The sequence below is a fragment of the Tuber melanosporum genome, assembly GCF_000151645.1.
Source record: "Tuber melanosporum whole genome shotgun sequence assembly, scaffold_118, strain Mel28".
Taxonomy (NCBI): Eukaryota; Fungi; Ascomycota; class Pezizomycetes; order Pezizales; family Tuberaceae; genus Tuber; species Tuber melanosporum.
In genome coordinates this window covers 135,907-154,498 of record NW_003298775.1, presented here as the reverse complement: position 1 = coordinate 154,498, position 18,592 = coordinate 135,907, and the positions used below count along the sequence as shown (strand labels likewise).

Below are 18,592 nucleotides of genomic sequence, written 5' to 3'. Positions count from 1 at the left end.
CTGCCCATAATGAGAAAGGAAAAAACGTACCCGGAGAATCCTCTACATAAACCACTACAGATTCAGAATGGAAGAAACCTCCTACGACGGTCTTGGAGCCTCCACGAACAACTACAACTTTCTATCTGCTTTTCATCAAATCCAACGAAAATATGTCTACAGATGCTCAGGTCCGCAATCCTCCATACCGGCACCCACTCCGTTTGACCGCAGTATCGCACCGGGAAGTGGTTCACACACCACACGGTACCCGCGCCAGGCTTCTCTCAAATCGCCAAAAGACAAAAGAGGTCTATTGAGGCTCTGGCCAGTTGAAGAGTCCATAACAGGCACTGCGATAGCACAATTGCTCAGCTAGGAGTGGCCGAGTTCCTAGTATCTTCTAATTTGGAAGATTCACCGGGGTCCCCGTCTTTCCAGGCATGCACTGCTGTCTGCGGGGTACGGCTTGTATGGACTTCACTAGTGTCTTCAGGGGTAATATATTTTTTCCTCTTTTCATCTCTTTTGATAAGAGAGGGTATGTTAGATAGTGGCCCATTCTTAGACCACCGTGGACGCAGTACTCGGTGTCTATGTGGACCTTATCAAAGCTGATTTACCACTGGACCCGCTCTTGTGGGAGAGCTCACTATGCACTTTATTGCTCATGATGTCTACTTTTCACCAAGGAATTTCTGGCAGAAGACGCCTTGCCGTTCGATCACAAATTCATGTGGATAAATAAGCTCGATTCCCCCACAGCACATAGCCGTTATTATCAAGCCACACCTACTAGTGTAGCTTCTTCTGGTTAACTGCCCTACCTCGCGGTAAAACTGTGGCTTCACAATTATCATTATTATAACCGCTCGTATGACTTAAGGAATTGAACATAGGAACATCTCTCAACTCTCTAGTATTGTTTTAGACCCATCAGGTAGGAGATGGTTCTTGTGTAAGGAGATTTACACAAGTGTCCTCCATCGGCTCCATATTCAAATGAGCACTGTCGTGGTCCCCCCCCTCCTCCAATATCCAGGGTCCGTCGGCAGGCGTTCTAGTGAAGCGGATTGTATTCATCAGACTATCGCAACTCTAAACCAGCTCCGGTAGTTAGGCAATAGAAAGGGAAAAAAAAAGTCAAACTCAACGTTATGAATGAAAGCCCCCTTATCGCTCGCTCTCTTGCCTCTCTTTTCTCTTGACTGGCTTTTCCCATAGATGATCACTCCCGCCCTTTATACCTCTTAAATCATAAGGGTTCTAATTACGTCTCAACTACCGCGAAGACGACGGGGACCCCAACAGTACAGCACGAAGCAGGGATGGAGGAATCGAGGAAGTGAAAAGCGCGGGACGATCACGATCAGGGTCTTGTGCACTAGCAACTGCATTATGACGACGCAGGGGTTTATCACGATATATGAAGCTTGTGGCGCGGAAGCCAGGAGAACGTATTATGCATATACGTTCCTGTTCATAACTCAGTGTATTTCTCGTGCAGTCGAGTGAGAATTTATGAGTCCGCTAGGAAAAAAGGGGGGGTTAACACAGAATCTCCGATATCGACCTCCCAAAAACAGAGGGAATTTCGAGATACAGCGGCAACTTATTAAAAACCGTGATCCCAAGACAAGGATCGCGAATTCAACCACAGACCACCAATCACCATTGGAATCCAATTCCACAGTCAAACTCGACGCTAACTAAACTCCGCAAGTCACCCGGCACCTCTAACCCGGGAAAGGATCACAAGTTCCAAAAGACCAGTGGTCAGCCAGCCCCAGAGACCGGAGGTCTAAACCAGCCCGGGAGGGGGGAAGATTATCTGAGGATGAAATACGCCCACCAGCCTCCGTGTAATACTAGGCTACAAGTCCATAATCTAGTAACCGCAGAGCACAGCGCACCGCGGTAGAATGTATGAGACATAACCTAGCGTCTAACGATCCCAGACTCGGCAAAAAAGTGCCGCCGCCCCAGCCACTTGGTCGATATGCCCGTGGATGTCGAAAGAATGCAATATCAGCGACTCAAAGGTCCATATCTCGGGCGTCCGCTAAAGATCCAAAACCATAGGAAATATTGACATATCGACGAATATTCCAATCTCCTACAGGATGAGAAATATAGTTATCATTCCACTGGGGGGAAAAAATCAAATATTTCAACTGCCAGAGAAAATATATCTGTAATAGCACGATCTGATCTGAGCAAATTGAAGATATCTGGTGAGGACATTCTGGAACAAGTTGTGTCCGGGTCTTCTTTCCGCACTATTAGATGAACATCCAAATAATGGTAGTGTCTGCGCTCCTCCCAGAGTTGGGCTCTAGGCACCCACAAAAGATTGCGCGGAGTACTGTCCCCGGAAGGCTTTTTTCCCCCAAAGGTAGTTTTCCCATTTGGTAAATTTCCTGCGCTTTGAAGGATGTGGGGGTTACAATTTTTTGGGGATATTGGGAAATCCCGCCCCTAGAAGATAGTAGGGGTTTTGGATTTAAAAGGCCCCCCCCCCCCCCTGTCAGCGGGCTGGGTTCGGCCAGACGACAGAGCGTGTGGAGCGTTAGAGCAATCATCAGCGGAACAGGGCGTTATTAGGTACTCCAGGTATCCGTTAATATATTCCAGCTTGTGGGCACTGTACTCTACGTTGGCACTGGAATAGCAACATATAGCTCCTTATATACAATATCCCTAACCGCGAAAGTACAGTCCCAAGAACCGGGGGCGCTTGTTCGGCAGACAGGATTTGTCAACGGATATATGATGCAAGACCGACATAGCGCTACGGAACCCCGCAAACACCCGCACGTAGCGAGCTGGCCCGCCTACCCCGCCCAAAAAGACGAAATACGTCCGCATCCACACCGTCCATGTTAAGTACATCAAACAACGGCTAAAGCAAAGCTTTCCATCCCACACAATATTACACAAACATGTCCTTTTATCTAGCACATTGCACAATCCACATTCCCAGTGATTTATTCTTTTGACTCCCCGGCTTCCGAAGCGGGAAATGGCGTTCCCGGAAGCGCGCGGATTGTATGTATATCTCACAGAATTCTGACCTTTTCTCTCAGATTTACATGTTTGTTGTGGAGTTCATCCCCCCTACCAAAAACCTCATGCTGTTATCAAACCTGTGGATAACATCAAACTTTACAGAACTCTTAAAAATTATAATCCCATGGAGAAATATATAGATTGAGTGGAGGTATAGGAGTTCTTGTAAATTTTTCTACATATTAATATAAACCCCCACATTATACAAGTTCTAAGTAAGTTTCATACAAAGCAATACAGTTGTAAGTTGTGAACTCAATCCCAACTTTCCTCTGCTTGCGCTTCTATGGAGATAAGTACAAAGGGATTCCCCGGACAATATCAAATTTCCAATCGTTTCCAACTATGCAGTGTGAGAGGTAGTCTCTCCGAGAGCGCTGATTCTTCGCCAAACCCGTTGCAAAGGATCACGTTGGACAAAACATTCTATCAGGACACTTTTTGTAAAGATGGAATGGCTTGGACACCGTGAAACTATGTGCCTGGGCGCCCATACTACCGGTATACGAGTGAAAGAGTAAACTTTCATATTTCCCATTTCTGCAGAGGATGTTTCCAATGTGAATGAATCTATAGCGTAAATTCCCCCCAGTATATAGACTATCGCTCTACATGCAAAGGGCCCCAGAGATCTCCCTCCCCCCTCCAACCACGGCACGAAATTACGGACGATCCGCCCAGCACCCAGACAGACACCCAATCATCCCATACAATTTTCCCAATTCTCGTTACCAATGTAGAGAGAGAGAATAGAGGTCCCTTCCTTTCCCCCAGGACTAGTCTCAACAAAACCTTGCATCCAGAGATCCTTCATCCTCCTCCTACTAGACCCCCCTTCAATAATCCTCTTCCAGTAATATCGAACAGAAAAATACTCTACACCTACCTTCAGCAGAAACACCCGCAACAGACTCCTTTCCCTTCCACTCCTTACCAATAGACTTAGAAACCCACCCATTCAGCAAAGCAGTTATATCCTGTCTGCACTCCCACCTTTATAATCAATACCCACATTCCCACCCTCTTTATACATTTACCCACCATCCAGAAAAAAGTACCACTCAAGTACTTCCAATGACAAACCCACCACCTCACCATCTTACCTCCAACCTCTAAATTGTACCCCCACCTCAGAGCAGATTATAAGTGTGCCCACATAGTAATCTACAAGACAAGTTTTTCAAAGAAACAATTTCCACAGCCCCCAAATATACATACAATGCAATAGGAACCAACCCTCCTCTAACCCAATGCTGAGTAGCGCATTTTCGATAATCCACACACTGTAAGATTACGCCGGCGCATGGTGAGGGAAATTGTATCAACACATCAGTGTACAATTATGCCATTAGAGCTGTACACCAGTGCACTTGTTTGAAGTTTCTATCCCATTAGATTTCAACCCCGGCAAGAGGCTGAACTAAACAGGACGGACGATACGCCGCGTCCCGCGGGATGCCAGCGGGAACAGTCGTCCACGGCAAGAACAGAAAACCTGCGGAACAACTCACGTAACGGGTGGTGTGGACCAGTTCGCGAGCGGGGACGCAGTGTGCCCGAGACCTCGGATCCCACAACTTCTACTGGCGCTGTACAGTACAGTACTAGTACGACCCCACGAACCGGATTGTACTGTACGAGTACAGTTGCTCGCTCGCACCGTACACACTCCCCCCCCCCCCCTCCACATCTTGGAAGTCCCAATGTCCCATGGGAGGAGGCACCCACCTGAAAGCTCGCTGAAAGCGTCCGAGCGTGGGCGAATTTCCACTCGGTAGTGACCGTGCACGTACTGTACCGCGCCAACAAACACGCGGGTAATCAATCGCTTATGGAATGAGGCATCATGGTATGTCGTTCGGTTGGCCCGAAGTTTCGGTATGTATGCACTAGTATGTATGGTATATATCGTATATAATACGATCCTCGACACGGGCCAGTTCATGAGCCAGTGGGATGCTTATGATGCACAATCCATCGGGCTATAGTCTCGGAGCTCAGAAGGTGTGTGTGTGTCGAGGATATCTTCTAACAGTCTTTTGACATTCCTGTTTACGGTGGGATGTGTGTGGGGTAGGAGGCCTTTTTTTGTACGGCATAACAGCGGGATTTTTGGTTGTCCGTACGGTACTGTATCATACTTGTACCCGCGTGATATTATGATCTCAGAATCCAATATGGCGAGTCCCATACTTGAATATATTCCCCATGTATCACGAGACGGGATATATATAGACTTAGGCCCCTACTCCCCCATAGCTATCTAAAGAGAGTGAGTGATACAAGCCACTGATCACATCCATGAATCCGGAGCAACAATCACTTCCGCCCATCCCATACCCTGTGAATCATATGATATCTCCATTTCTTTCCCCTCCTTCATATATCCGTATTCCATCTCCCCTCTCCGGATCTAACCACCAGGACCTCCAGATCCCATTCCCGATTCGAGAAAACACAACACCACCCAACCCCCGACACCGACAAAAACCATCCCCGAAAAGCGAGCGAGGAGAAAAAAAAGGCAGCCAGCCAGAACGACAACACCAACAACAAGAACCGCGCAAAACACGGGGGGTAAACGCCCCTCTCGTCCCCAACCGAACTGCACTTTTGCCACTTCCATCCGTCCACTATGATACTCCTGACATCCCCCCTCTACTCAGCTATAACGTCACAACACCAGGTGAAAGCGCACGGCCACCCTTTCGAGTGAGAACACATGACACAATGATTGACAAAGGCATGATATCGTAGTGCAAAGAATCGTGACCAGAGAAAGGTTATTACGCCTCCGGAAAGTGGAGGGAATGGTTGGTTGGTTGGTTGGTTAGTGGAAACGCATCGTGACTGGATTATGATACTTTATTTGTAATTCAAGTCCCCCCCCCCCCCCTCCGAAAGTCTTTCCAAGGGAGTTGAGCGATTGTGCTCCGGGGATTTGGAGAGGATGGGGTTATTCCCAGAAGCCAATAGTTGATCGACATGCACCCGCACAGTAACCACTAGGAATGATGATACCTTGATTGCAAACAGACAAATACATCGACTATTGGCAAGTCCCCCCCACTTGAGACTTTGAGGGTCAGCGTTGGCTCACACAACATGCGGTGGAGTGAGTGGACTCGCATGTAAATCTCCCCTTTCCCCCCTTACTCGCCTTCCGCCCTTCTAGAGTTGTCAGCGAGCAGTCCCCCCGCCCCCCCGCCGACTCCCAGCCGGCAAGAAGGAAAGTGAGGTGGTAGCTGTGCGTTTAGGGCGGCACGGCGCAGTATCAGATAATATCGACTTTGTAATACATGTCTATTTGGTATATGATAGAGAGATAGACCCCTTCTATCTACATTAACAAAACCATAACTACCGGATATGTTTGACCCTGGTAATGTTGTTAAATGAGACTAGGTCGGGTTCAGGGAAACCCTGGGCGGTACTTGGCATATCATATGTTTTCTCGTATAGCCAGATTCTTCCCACCTTTCACTTCCACCACATCTCTATCAAACAATAACTACGAGCACACCGTCGAACACACATTAGCAAGCCACCATGGACACCATAATCCCCCAGTTCGAAACCCTTCTGACCGAAACGAGCACCGCCACCACCACCGACGGCGTGAGCAAGCCCCGTCCCGCATTCGGGCACGAGATGAGGAAGTATGATACTTCTCCTTCCATGAGAAATGGATAAACCTAAACCACGGTTTCCCCTCCCTCTCCCCCCCCACTCCTCCCCTTCTCCACCCACAGCTAACAAGCCCCCAGGCACCTTCGGCGCAGTCCCAACTGCCATCCGCCAAACCTAACAAACATTGCAGCTCCTCAGCGAGCAGCAGCTAGACCACTTCTTCCGGCACATCTACCCTGCGCTACTAGATAAGTCCTGGGAAGCCGTCCGTGGACGAAGTAGTGCTAGTACCGAACGCAACGACAGCCGTGAACACGGTCCTGCGAAGCATAAGGTTCAAACCAGGGGACAAGATCCTGTACTTCGGCTCTATGTACCCAGCCTACGAGAAGACGATAAGATACATTGAGGAAACCACCGGAGCAAAGGATGTGAAGATATCATTGATATTCCCAACATCAAACGGAGAGATACTCCGCCGTTTCCGGGAAAACATTACCCGAGAAACACACCCTCCGAGGAGGGGAGGATAAAACTAGCCATGCCCGACACAGTGACCTGCCACCCTGGCATCCTCCTGCCCTACCACGCTCTCACCAAAATCTGCAAAGAGGAGAACATACTCTCACCCGTCGACGGCGCGCACGGAATCGGTCAAATCCCCTTAAATTTGGCATCCCTAGATGGGACTTCTTCCTCAGCAGCCTCCACAAATGGCTCTTCGTCCCGCGCCGCTGCGCCCTACTGCACGCCCCTATACCAACTTCCCACAGATACACCCCTCTCCCTACCGCCTCCGCGGCAATATCCTGACGGGAGCGCGTGTGCGGTGGCGAAGATGTCATCATGCGCTACTGCAGTAGTATCGGATGTGACGGCGCGGACCTCCTCGCGCGGGAGGGCGGGGATGCGTGCGCGATGTGGAATGTGGCATTGTCGATGCTTGCCATCGAGTCTGGCCGCGGCCTTAGGTGTGGTGGTGGCGATGCGGTTCATGTGGAGGCGGCGCACGCGAGGCGGGTCACGGACTTCATGACGAAGTGCATGGTTGAGGAGTATGATACTCTTATCAAGGTGGTGGAGAATTATGATGGGGAGTGGTGGGTGAGGGTCTACGGCCAGATTTACTTGGGGTTGAGCGATTTTGAGTTTGCCGCTGGGGTGTTGAAGGAGCTGATCCGGAGGGTTGAGGGGGGGGGAGTATTTGAAGGAGAAAAAAGGTGGATCAATATGATGTTGGACATGGGGTGTCACTCGGTATTTGCGTCTCCTTTCCACACAATTTGACATGGATCCGATGGATACAATCAATTAAATGGAATGAAACGATGGTACAATTGGAGATTTGTCGGATTTGTCCCTCCGCATTAAGCATGCCCATTCTCATGACCCACTGACTGGCAGCAAGTGCCGCACCGCACCGGACGTAGGGATAGGCAAAAGAAATACAACTAACGTTGGAGCGTGAAAGTGAAAACCAACTCAACTGAAGAAAAAAGAAAAAAAAAGTAAGGGTTGAAAGAAGCGGAAAAGGAAATAAAAACATTTCATTCAACGTTTCCATTGCAAAATACCCACTCGAATACACTTCCGCTTCCACTCCACTCTCCACCACCCCCGTCTCTCATTCTGACAAGACAACCCCATTTTCACCTATCCACCACTAATATTCTCTACTGTGTCTTCCTGGCCGCCCCACCACCACCGCCGAGATACCTTCCCAGATCCGTAAGCTCGCCAAAGCTCCTAACACTACTCTTCATAGTGCCCCAAGCGTTCTTGACACCATCGGGGATATTGTTATCCGCGGCGAGCGCATTCCCACGAACCTCAATCCCCCTCAATGCTTCCCTGACGAAGGAGCTCTGCGAGTACCTCGTGCGAAGGAAGATGGTGTAAATTGCCAAAAGGATCCAAGAGTTCCTAAAGATTATGGCGCCACAAAAGATGCGCGCCCAGAGGAAGAGCTCCAAATTCGCCACCAGGTGCATAGAGTAGTCATAGTTGTTCTTGACAAACTTTGCAATGGACTCTGAGAATGCTGATTGCGGCTTCGAGCCCCCTGGGGAATTTGCAGGAGCGGGGGGAGGGGGGAAGATGGTTGGCAAGAGGTTGGTGCGGAGGTAAGTTAAGAAGTGGAAAGTGGAGTACACGGCGAATGGGAGGAGAGCGTAGAAGATTGGTTTTGAGTAGAGCCAGATTAGGGCCATGACTATCACATCGGTACCACGGTCATCATGTTAGCAATTATTTCCTACCGGAGAGAGAAATTGGAAGAAGGGTAATAATATACATAAATACTGGATATTCTCATCCGCCAATACCTTCATAACACCGGCTTGCCCTCCAGGAAATTGTCCGCTGCGAACACGCGGTCGGTAAGCCTTGTAAACGACGATACCGTAAGTCACCGCCGCGCTGAGGAAGCCGAGACGGTAGCAGACGCTGGCCACTCGGGTGTTTGTGGAGAACTTTACGGCTGCGAGGGCATAGCGGAGAGTGGTTAGGAGAAGGGTGAAGTGGCTGTTGTCGTCTCCCATTCACGGTTTGTTAGAGAAACAGACGGAGAAAGAAAGAGGGAGAAGAGGAAAAAGGAGGAAAAGACATACCCGACGAACCAACCAAACTGCAAAGTCTGTGCTAGAGCCATGAGCCGTTGCGGGAGGGGAACTTCTGGCGGTGGAGCCATGATTGTTGTAATTTTTTTTTGTTTTTAATCCTTTTTAATCCTTCTCTGTTAATTATTGTTTCTCGGGAGGGCTTATATGTCGTTTAAGGGTACTGCTAGGCTTTATCGGTTGAGTTGAGAGAGGATGGGAGAAAGAAGGGGAGGAGGAGGATGATGATGAAGAGAGGGAGGGGAGGTTGGTGGTTGAAGAACGACGGAACTTGTTACTTCTGAGGGTAAGGTGGTTAGCGAATGTCGTCACACAATCTAGGGCTAGATCAAGAGATACTCTATACTTGCAATACCTTTTTTTCTTCTTTTCACTCACGAGAACAAAAAGAAGGCGAGAGGATTGTGTTAAAGTTAGGAGGAGGGAAAGGGGAGGGAGAGAGTCTGTATCGAGTACCTTTTACAATGGGATACCTGTAACTCCTGAACGGGTGAACAAGCTGCCGTGATAAGCAGAACCTAAATTACCCGTAACATGATCCCCAATTCAATATCTAAGCCGAACAACGCATTTACCATCTGTCTAGCTGTGCTCAAGAATTCATCTACTGTGTCTCTGTATCATATTGATGGGCCTTTTTATCTTTCGACTCTGCTCTTTCTCAATTACCTGTGTGGTGCTCATCACCCTTAATCATAGTATCATAATATCAAGGACATGTCTTGCAAAACCGTTGTCACCGGCACAGTGACTAGCACTCAGTAAAAGCCATCTGTCCACAAGTCGCTCAAGTCGTTCGTTGTCCCACGAAAAAAAAAAAAAAAAAAGATAAAAGGACATGCCTAAAAAAGAAGCCACCGTGACGATTCCCCCATGATTGCTCAGCATCAAAATGTACGACTGATATCGATTTACGAGCCACATCGCCAATAATTATTGGGCAGGGCGGGGGAACGAACAAAACCACATTTCAACTGGACTCAACGAGAATGCTAAACATTTTTAACCTATTCGCTCACGCTATTATATAAACCATTCATTCTAGGCGCCCGCAATACCAGAGCATACCCGGCATGATACGACTACAGTACCTAGAAAAAAAGCACAGACCTGATCAACAAGTCCGCTGGGCACATCGTCTACTCCGTACAAAATTCTCAGGCCGTCCATGAGAGGTATAACCGCCACATGACAGAATCAGGGCTTCACTAAATCACGGCTTCACAAAATCACTCCTACACCGAACATTCCCGGCACAAGGACGAAAAAAAATCAACATTATCACACCCTCCACCACCTTTTCCCATCAGTTAAGCTAAAAATGAAAAGAGAAGAAAACGAAAATGAAACCCTCCGCTAGTGCTCTGGATGCTAGCTAATTTACGACAAAACGTTTTCACGATTAAGAATCACGGTACACAGAATTGAAAACAGTAAGTGATAAGAACGAAAAAGATGATAAGACCAGGACGTCCAAAGCATACCTACGAACACGGATTTTTGGATTTAAAAAGATAAAGGAGATAGGAGAGAGAGACTTCAGATTCGGTACTAAAAAGAAATAATAAGAGGCCCAAGGGAAAGAAAGGAGAGTAACGAAAGATATCGAAATGAATGTCAATGGGAATCTGTAAAAGGTCGGGCCAAAGGTAGAGAAAGGAAATGCAAAAGTGTTACGTCGTAGTCCCCAAGCTTCTCCAGGATAATTACTTCAGCTGTTATTCCCCAACTCCACCACCATCCGAAATCCGCTTTTACGACTCCATGGCCTTTAACGTAGCGAAAACCCCTTTCTCTTCCCCTTTTCCTCCAATGGCCTTCCGCTCTCGACCCTGCTCTTCTTTTCTTCTAGCTCTGACCGTTGCCTCTGGAGCTGCTCCTTCATGTCTCTGTGACGATCGTAAAGTTCCTGCTCGGATTGTCTGAGTTTGCTCTCCTTTTCAGCAACCTTTTGTTGGAAGACCATCTTCATTTCTGTTTCCATCTTGGCGAGCTTCTGTTCGTGGAGTGTCCTCTCCTCCTCTTGCTTGACAGCAGGGTTGACCTCCTTGAAGACACTTGGGTCCTGAGCAACACCCATAGCGGTGAGTTTATCAGAACGGTAATTCTCGTAGAGGAAGTTGTTGGTATGCTCCTTGAGCTCCTCCATGTGTGTGCGAATCAACATTTGGCGCAACTTGACGAAGTCGCAGTGCTCCTCGTTATCAACCTCGATGATACCCCAAGGGTAGCGACGACCACGAACTTTACGGCCATCCGCGTTGGTAACCTCGGAGTTGGCACCGACAACAGCAAACGGTACCTTTGACATGATCTCATTGTTCTCAGCAATGGTTTCATCGTCATCAAGCTCGTAACGGGGTCCCTCAAAAATCTGGATCTTGTGATGGTCGATATCCGCAAGAATCTGCCGCATTTGTCAGTTATTTATCCAAGAATAGAATCGAGATAATGTAAACATACTCTCTTCTTGAATTCAGCAATCTCCTCGTCGGTCAAGGTATCCGCCTTAGCGATGACCGGGATCAAGTTGACCTTGGTATGAAGCCTTCGCATAACCTCGATATCTAGGGGTTTCAAAGCATGTCCGGTAGGCTGAATGAAGTAGACACAGGCATGGACCCTGTTGTCAACGATATTCATTCGGTTAACCTTATTCTCGGCTTCCAGATAGGCATCGAAACGTTGCTCAATGTTATCAACGATTGGGCGCCAGGACTCATCATTGTCGACAAAGTCACCGAATCCTGGGGTATCGACAACAGTAAGGCGAAGACGAACGCCATTCTCTTCGATATCAGCTGAGATCGACTGAATTGAAACGGTCTTGGGGATGATGTCGAGGGAAGGTCCCCTGCGCTCCTTGGGGGGGTATAGAGAGGTATTGAACAAAGTATTCACGAGAGTCGATTTTCCAAGCCCAGATTCACCTTGACCAATTGTCAGCCACTCAATTGCACAAGCCACACTTATCGGTTTCGATTGTCGATCCTGACCCCCAATTCAGGGGCTGGCGGAAAAATTCCGATGGTGAACTAAGAAAGGGGTGAACAAACCGACAACCATAACATTAAAGTTAAATCCTTTTCGGACACTCTTCCTATGCCATTGATTAGGCAAATTGGCGAACCCAACATACCCAGTCAACTTCCGTCTCACGATGTTCTTAGCATCAGCAGAAGCTGCCTGAGCAGCGGCAAGCTTAGGATTGGTAGACTGAGCAGCGACGGGCACAAGAGGGGATGACAATGGAGAAAATCTGGATTCTAGCTGAGGAGAATCTGGCAAAGAAGGAGTGGACATAGCGGCGACAGAGGATACAGCTAAATTGTGGGAAGCTCTAAAAGTTAGTTTCGACATTGTGCAAGTCGGGGGAAAGGAGGATAGCAACGATTAATCGGAAAAAGGCAGCAAATTATCAGGAAGGGGAAGATGCTGAATGAGAAGAGTGTGGAAAGGAGAGATGGCGATGGAATGGCAGATAACGCAGCTTAAGCAAGGGCACATGTGACGTGTTGGACGAGCAGCCATAGAAGCGCGTTCCCCCCCTCTCAATCCGCACCCGCCTTCCCATGCTCTGGTTCTCGTCCATTCTATTCCGAGAAATCACTTGCTGCCTCTCCCTTCTAATACCTCGTTGTTGAGGGGAGCTAAAATAATGAACTAACCCATACTTTTTTTGACTTCCTTCAAATATGTTTCTTAAAGCAAAGCTATAAAGAAAGGGGTGTGAAGAAGATTGGGATGGGTGAATCTGGAGATGAAACGCGGATGTCAGCAAAGATGTAAAGCTATGTTACAATGCGGGTGTAAGGTAGGCAGATACTGTAAGTGAAGGAGGGGTGGAGGGACGAATTGAACACGTAAACTAAGCGTTCACACAATACCGATAGATCAGTGACAGGAGGGGGGGGGAGAGAGAGGAAAAAACACACGTAAACACGACAATTGCAGTAGAAAGCAATAAAATGAAGGAGCTATATCCCTTCAACCAACGAGAGAATGAAATATAGAACCCTCGACGGATGAAGACGGGAGGGAAAGGGAAGTAACGGTTGGGAAGCAGCACCGGCAGCACAAACAACCCGAAGCGCTGGATGAAGGTGGATGAATGGGGGTGGTATGGGTTGTGTTGGAAGGTGAAGGTGGAGGAAGAGGAGGAGGAAAAAGGGAAAGGTCTCGGGCTGGCCTTGGGAACAGGAAGAGGCAGAAGAGAGAGGGGGAAAAAGAAAGCAGGAAAGGGATGTGTGTGTGTGAAAAGCTTGGTAGGTCTGGATTGTGCGGTGCAATGAACAGCGGGAGTTCTCTCTGCCTGTCTTTCTTCCAAGCAAAGAGAAATGCAAACTCAACCTTCGACCTTTTCCACTTTCCAGAGAAAAAAGGGGGGTGCACCGATCCAGAAATGGCCAAAGAAAAAAAAGGGAAGGAAAGGAAGGGAAGGGAAAAATACCGAGAGTTTACTCGAGTAGGGAGAGCAAGAATAAAGGGTCTGTCTGTCTGTGTCCACGCCAAGCTCAAATCTAGTGGCTGCATTAAGTTACAGTATGTGTGATATATTTATTTATTTTCCCCTGAGCATCGTCCAATTAATTAACCCTTTTCATTTCTTCTCAATGCCCTCATTCACTATGGTACCGTATCGACAAGTAAATGGTGTACGAGATCCTCGTACCGATGATACCTATCATATACTCGAGTACCGTAGCAGTATGATGCTGAAGGGGAGTACTATAGCCAATTATATGCAATGACAGAAACCGCCCCAAATACCGCAATTCCACTGCTCGCTCGCTCGCCCGCTAGCTAGTTCGCTGGTCAAATTTTGTGGGGGTGCCATCATGCTTTGCTTTGCATAGCGTTACCGAACCTCAACAACCAGGGTCCCGACCCCCTCCCATTTGAGACACTGAACTAAAGGTTCGGAACTCTGATTCAGCCTCCAATTCTTCGACTCCCGTTCGAACAAAAAATTTAGGCCCTGTTCGGCACGCAGTTATAAAAAAAAATAGTGTTTGGCAATAGTTTCTCTTTTTTTTCCAGCTGATATATGTAAGCAAAATACGCCCTAAATAATAGGTATAAATTATTTAAACCTAAAGCAAGGCACACCGTGTTGTTAAAATGACTGCTTTTATAAAATGTCCCCACTATACACACACTTATGGCTTGGCATAATTCTCTTATACCTGGAGTAATAAACCTCCATCGAGTTTGAAATGCAGAGATTTGTCATGGTCGGATTGGATCGAATTATTGGTAGAATTCAATCATATCTACATGTTGAAATTCATTTGTAAATTACTCTTTGAATCAATCAGAATATTTTGAAAAGGATTATAGAAACTTTCACTGGAATTATTATTACTCTCATAAAGATTGTATTAGTCATGTCATTAATTTTAATTTTATATTTCTATTATACCCTAATCCCCTGTTTATTTTATATAAAAAATACCACTCCATTAAAAAAAACGCCATTTTTATAGGTATGCCGAACAGGCCTCCATTTATTTTTAAAAAAAAGAGCAGAAAAATAGCATAAAAGAGAGAAAAACACCATTTTTCTTGCTTGCCGAACAGGGCCTTATAATAATAAAAATAAAAAGCTTCAAAAAGAGTGATAGAATATTGCGAATTAATTTATTACCGTGTGTGCCCGTATCCTCCTCCTTCACTGCAACTCAGCTTTTGCTTAAACCGTGTGAGGGCTCAGCGAGGCGGTACCCTCAGCAAGACGCAGCAAAGCTTGGCATCCTAGAATAGTTAGTAAAGTGAATTGTGTCATGAAATCTTAAGTAAGGCTCATGAAATTGACAATGTTGTCCGCCAATTACTACTATCATGTCACCAACAGACAGCGAGATTCCGGTGTGAGTTTGAGAGCAAATGGCCATTGAGATAGCTTCAAATGGGATAGCTCCAAGTTTAACAATCGCGGCAGCGATGGTAGGAGCTCCAGCAACCACCGTAATGCATCGGCGGCAGGGAAGGAGGGATTGAGTTGAGGAGAGCCAGCGCCGGCAAAGCTCTCACCAGAGGAGGAGATAGCAGTTGTTGAAGGCTGCTACTTCCGCTGCCGGCTTAGATTTCCTCCAACAATTTGGCAATTGCGGGAAATTGCAACTGGCATCATATGAAAACGAATTCCAGATGAGGTACTTGGGAAGAGGTGGGAACAGGGATTTAAGAAACGACACCCTGAGGTAAAGTCAAGGTTTAGCAAGCAATTAGATTTCATATGGAATCTAAGGGGAAATGATATTCAATTAATGAATCACTTCTTCGATGAGGTAGCTTTCCCCCTATGTACATATACTGCATATTGATTCATTTTTTTTCTTCTTCTTCTGTGATTCATGTTTTTGTATACTATATGTTTATATTTTTAAACTAAATATTAATTGTTTATATATATAGTTAGAAACTATTGTACAAGAGTATAAGATACAGCCACATAATACGTACAATATCGATGAAGTTGGATTCCTACTGGGCTTGGGCCAGTCTGAACGAGTTTTAGAGGTGATAAGAAACCCACAGGAGAATGGTGAATTGAAGTATCGGGCACAAAGTTAGTTTTCTATCTATAAAGGATAATAGTATATATATAATACTTACAATTAAGTAGATGGTATTAGGAATACCAGAACCCAATACCTAGGAACCACCCTAAGTAGGGTAACCCCACTCGGAATCGGAATCTCTGGTCTCCAACACCCCCCTCCAGCTTTCTTATGGGTCCCGCGTGTCATCATATATATCAATCTCAGTTGCATCCTGTGACTATATTACTACAGAGTTGAAGGTGTTAGAATAACACCATATAGGTCGTCGCCCTCTGTCTAACCGGATCCTGTTCGCAGATTATATGAGAGGGGACATTCGGCTAGGTCTGGGAAGTGGAATGGAGTGATTCTGTCAACTACTCAGAGGGTTACTTGGCTCCAAAGACATGATACCTTTGACACAGGCTATAAGTAATGGGACAATTTTGCACAAAGAAATGGCATCAAATGGTAAAGGATCTCTATTAGAGACCAATACATTTACATCTACCAGAAGAGTCTAGAACTCCAAAATACACTACCAAAGAAGCCAACGAACTTTATGGAGAGTTGCAACTAGGTTTCGGAATACGTCGTAATCATGAGATGATTCTCAATACTACAATAGTTACTGAAACCTACTACCCAGAGAGCAACCAAGGGTTGCCAACCGAGGGATTAATTACCAATCTGGTGGAATAGCTTCCTATGAGTTAATAGGAAGTCATCCAGTGAAAATCTATTGGTTGAGTATGGAGTTACAAAGGATCGGAGTCAGACGACCTACGATGGTTGTAATAACGACCACCTTTGCAGATATAGCCGGGGATAAAACTGATTATTTTATCAATGGCGAAAGACAATTGGAGCCAACTCAGTTCAACTTAAGAACTAGGCCATAAGTCTAAAAACTCTGCTAATCAGGATATTACGATTGGGGACAGTACGTTTCCTAAGAAGAAATATTGTAATTACCGAAGAGGATGTGATGGTTTTCAGGGTCCACAGGTGTTTGCACCTTGGAAGAAAACTTGACGTTGCGAATTACAATTGAAGAAGTACATAGTTGTATGATAGATGTAGTCCGCGAACACTCAGACGTGGAATATAAATATCGAAGTGCCTCTCAAGCTTTAGACATCATCGAAGCAACGGAGAAGAGACCTTAACAGTATAATATTGTTTTTACGATTCTACCCTACTTTATCTACTTTACTTCGCTCCTAGTAGTCATAAATGAAACAAGCCAAGTCCGAGCCTTCCTAGACAATCTCCGTCTATAAAAATGAATCTCGATTGGCCTAGACAATCTTGAAGTCTATCAAGTTATCTCTGCCTAACAGATGGTACTCGAGAATTCGTAACTGTGATTAAAGGAATCTGTGCCGATGGAACTGCTTTAAATCCAACTATCATATTGAAAGCAGAAGAGTTCATCGCTGAATAGTTCAAAAAAATGAAAGGAGTTCCCGAAGATATACTTTTTGGACGTTCACACAATGGATGGACGGACGGGAATATGGCAAAAGAATATCTTAGACGAAATTTCGACAATAACAGTATATCAGCACAAAAGGCAGAAGGGGACTTTCGTCTTCTACTTTTTGATGGACATAATAGTCACGTTAATGTGGAATTTCTTGAGTTCTACATCTCACAAAAAATCATTCCATACTGCCTTCCTCCGCATACTACATACTGCTTGCAGCCACTAGATGTTAGTGTCTTTAATTCATATAAACACCAGTACCAGAAAGAATTGACTCGACGATTCGAGAGACATAAATATGGAGTTTTGAAAGCAAACTTCTACGATATTCTAATGATAGCATGACGAGAAGCCTTCAGTTCTAATAACATTCTAAGTGGATTCAGAAATACAGGACTTTTTCCAGTTGACAGAAGCCTTGTAATTTCAAAAATTGAAGCTACACAACTGAGACCTCCTAACAGCAATCTCAGTTTACCAAATTCAACTACATCGGTCATGAACGTGGCTTGGCATGAAAGAGGTTTTCACGTGACGCATAGTTATGAGTTACAGGTATGTTATTGTTTTACACATATGACTCATTCGGGTCATATGATTTGTTATGTGTGAAATTTGTGATGCTTTCGCACATGGCTCAAATATGAGTCATGGGACATGCGCCTGGTCAGTATGCCTTGCAAGTGTGCCTTGCGGGTAAGCCTTACGCATATGATTTATGTTTCGCACATGATCTTGTTATGAGGTCATGGGTTTCACGCATATGACTCAGTCGAGTTATATGACTAGTTTATTGCATTATGATTTGGTTTCGCATATGTGACCACTTTAGGTCACATGACTACGGGTGGAAAGAATACTATATAAGGAGGCCGATGCGGCCGAGGAAGATAGATTCTTCACGCTTTATTTTAAGTACTTTTCCTACTTATTACTTTAACGAATATAAAACACCTTTACGATCTTTATCTTTATTGCAACGTTATCATTACGCCAAGGAAGGCTCTTCCCGAAGACGAGTTAGAGAAAGCTTACGATATGCATTCCCGATAGAAGACAAAAGTCTTGTACTATCGGTAATGCAGGCAGAGGCCTAGAGCTATCGTAATACGAAAGGAAGAAAAAGACATAAACGCGAAGTATCATTCCCTGTCACCAAGAACTAACTATCCAAAGAGGGATTGTTACAACATCTCAGACCCATTCCATATTGCCTGATCCTCAGCCGTTAAGTACATTCTTTGCGCTACAAATCAACCATC

At 45.9% G+C, this 18,592-nt stretch overlaps 2 protein-coding genes; both read right to left on the bottom strand.

The window, feature by feature from the left end:
- Positions 1–7,967: 7,967 nt before the first annotated feature.
- Positions 7,968–9,714, bottom strand: GSTUM_00001756001 (uncharacterized protein). XM_002835780.2 has 4 exons: positions 9,652–9,714; positions 9,288–9,576; positions 8,972–9,201; positions 7,968–8,890 (listed from the first exon to the last, which is right to left on the bottom strand). Exons 2-4 carry the CDS (start codon positions 9,365–9,367, stop codon positions 8,352–8,354), a joined length of 849 nt encoding a protein of 282 aa, XP_002835826.1. The 5' UTR covers positions 9,368–9,576; positions 9,652–9,714; the 3' UTR covers positions 7,968–8,351.
- Positions 9,715–10,554: 840 nt separating this feature from the next.
- On the bottom strand, positions 10,555–17,870 carry GSTUM_00001755001 (uncharacterized protein; the record flags this gene model as incomplete). XM_002835779.2 has 7 exons in its annotated part: positions 10,555–11,703; positions 11,760–12,226; positions 12,353–12,461; positions 12,514–12,619; positions 12,971–13,050; positions 13,232–13,273; positions 17,835–17,870. 7 exons carry the CDS (start codon positions 17,868–17,870, stop codon positions 11,068–11,070), a joined length of 1,476 nt encoding a protein of 491 aa, XP_002835825.1. The 3' UTR covers positions 10,555–11,067.
- Between the last annotated feature and the right edge of the window lie 722 nt (positions 17,871–18,592).

Excerpts from the sequence above, each read along its gene's own strand:
- GSTUM_00001756001 (XM_002835780.2), bottom strand. The coding sequence starts at position 9,367 with ATGGCTCCACCGCCAGAAGTTCCCCTCCCGCAACGGCTCATGGCTCTA. Across the intron at positions 9,202-9,287 it reads CAGTTTGGTTGGTTCGTCGG|CCACTTCACCCTTCTCCTAA; the intron begins GTATGTCTTTTC and ends AGACGACAACAG. Across the intron at positions 8,891-8,971 it reads TGAGAATATCCAGTATTTAT|TCATGGCCCTAATCTGGCTC; the intron begins GTATATTATTAC and ends CCGATGTGATAG.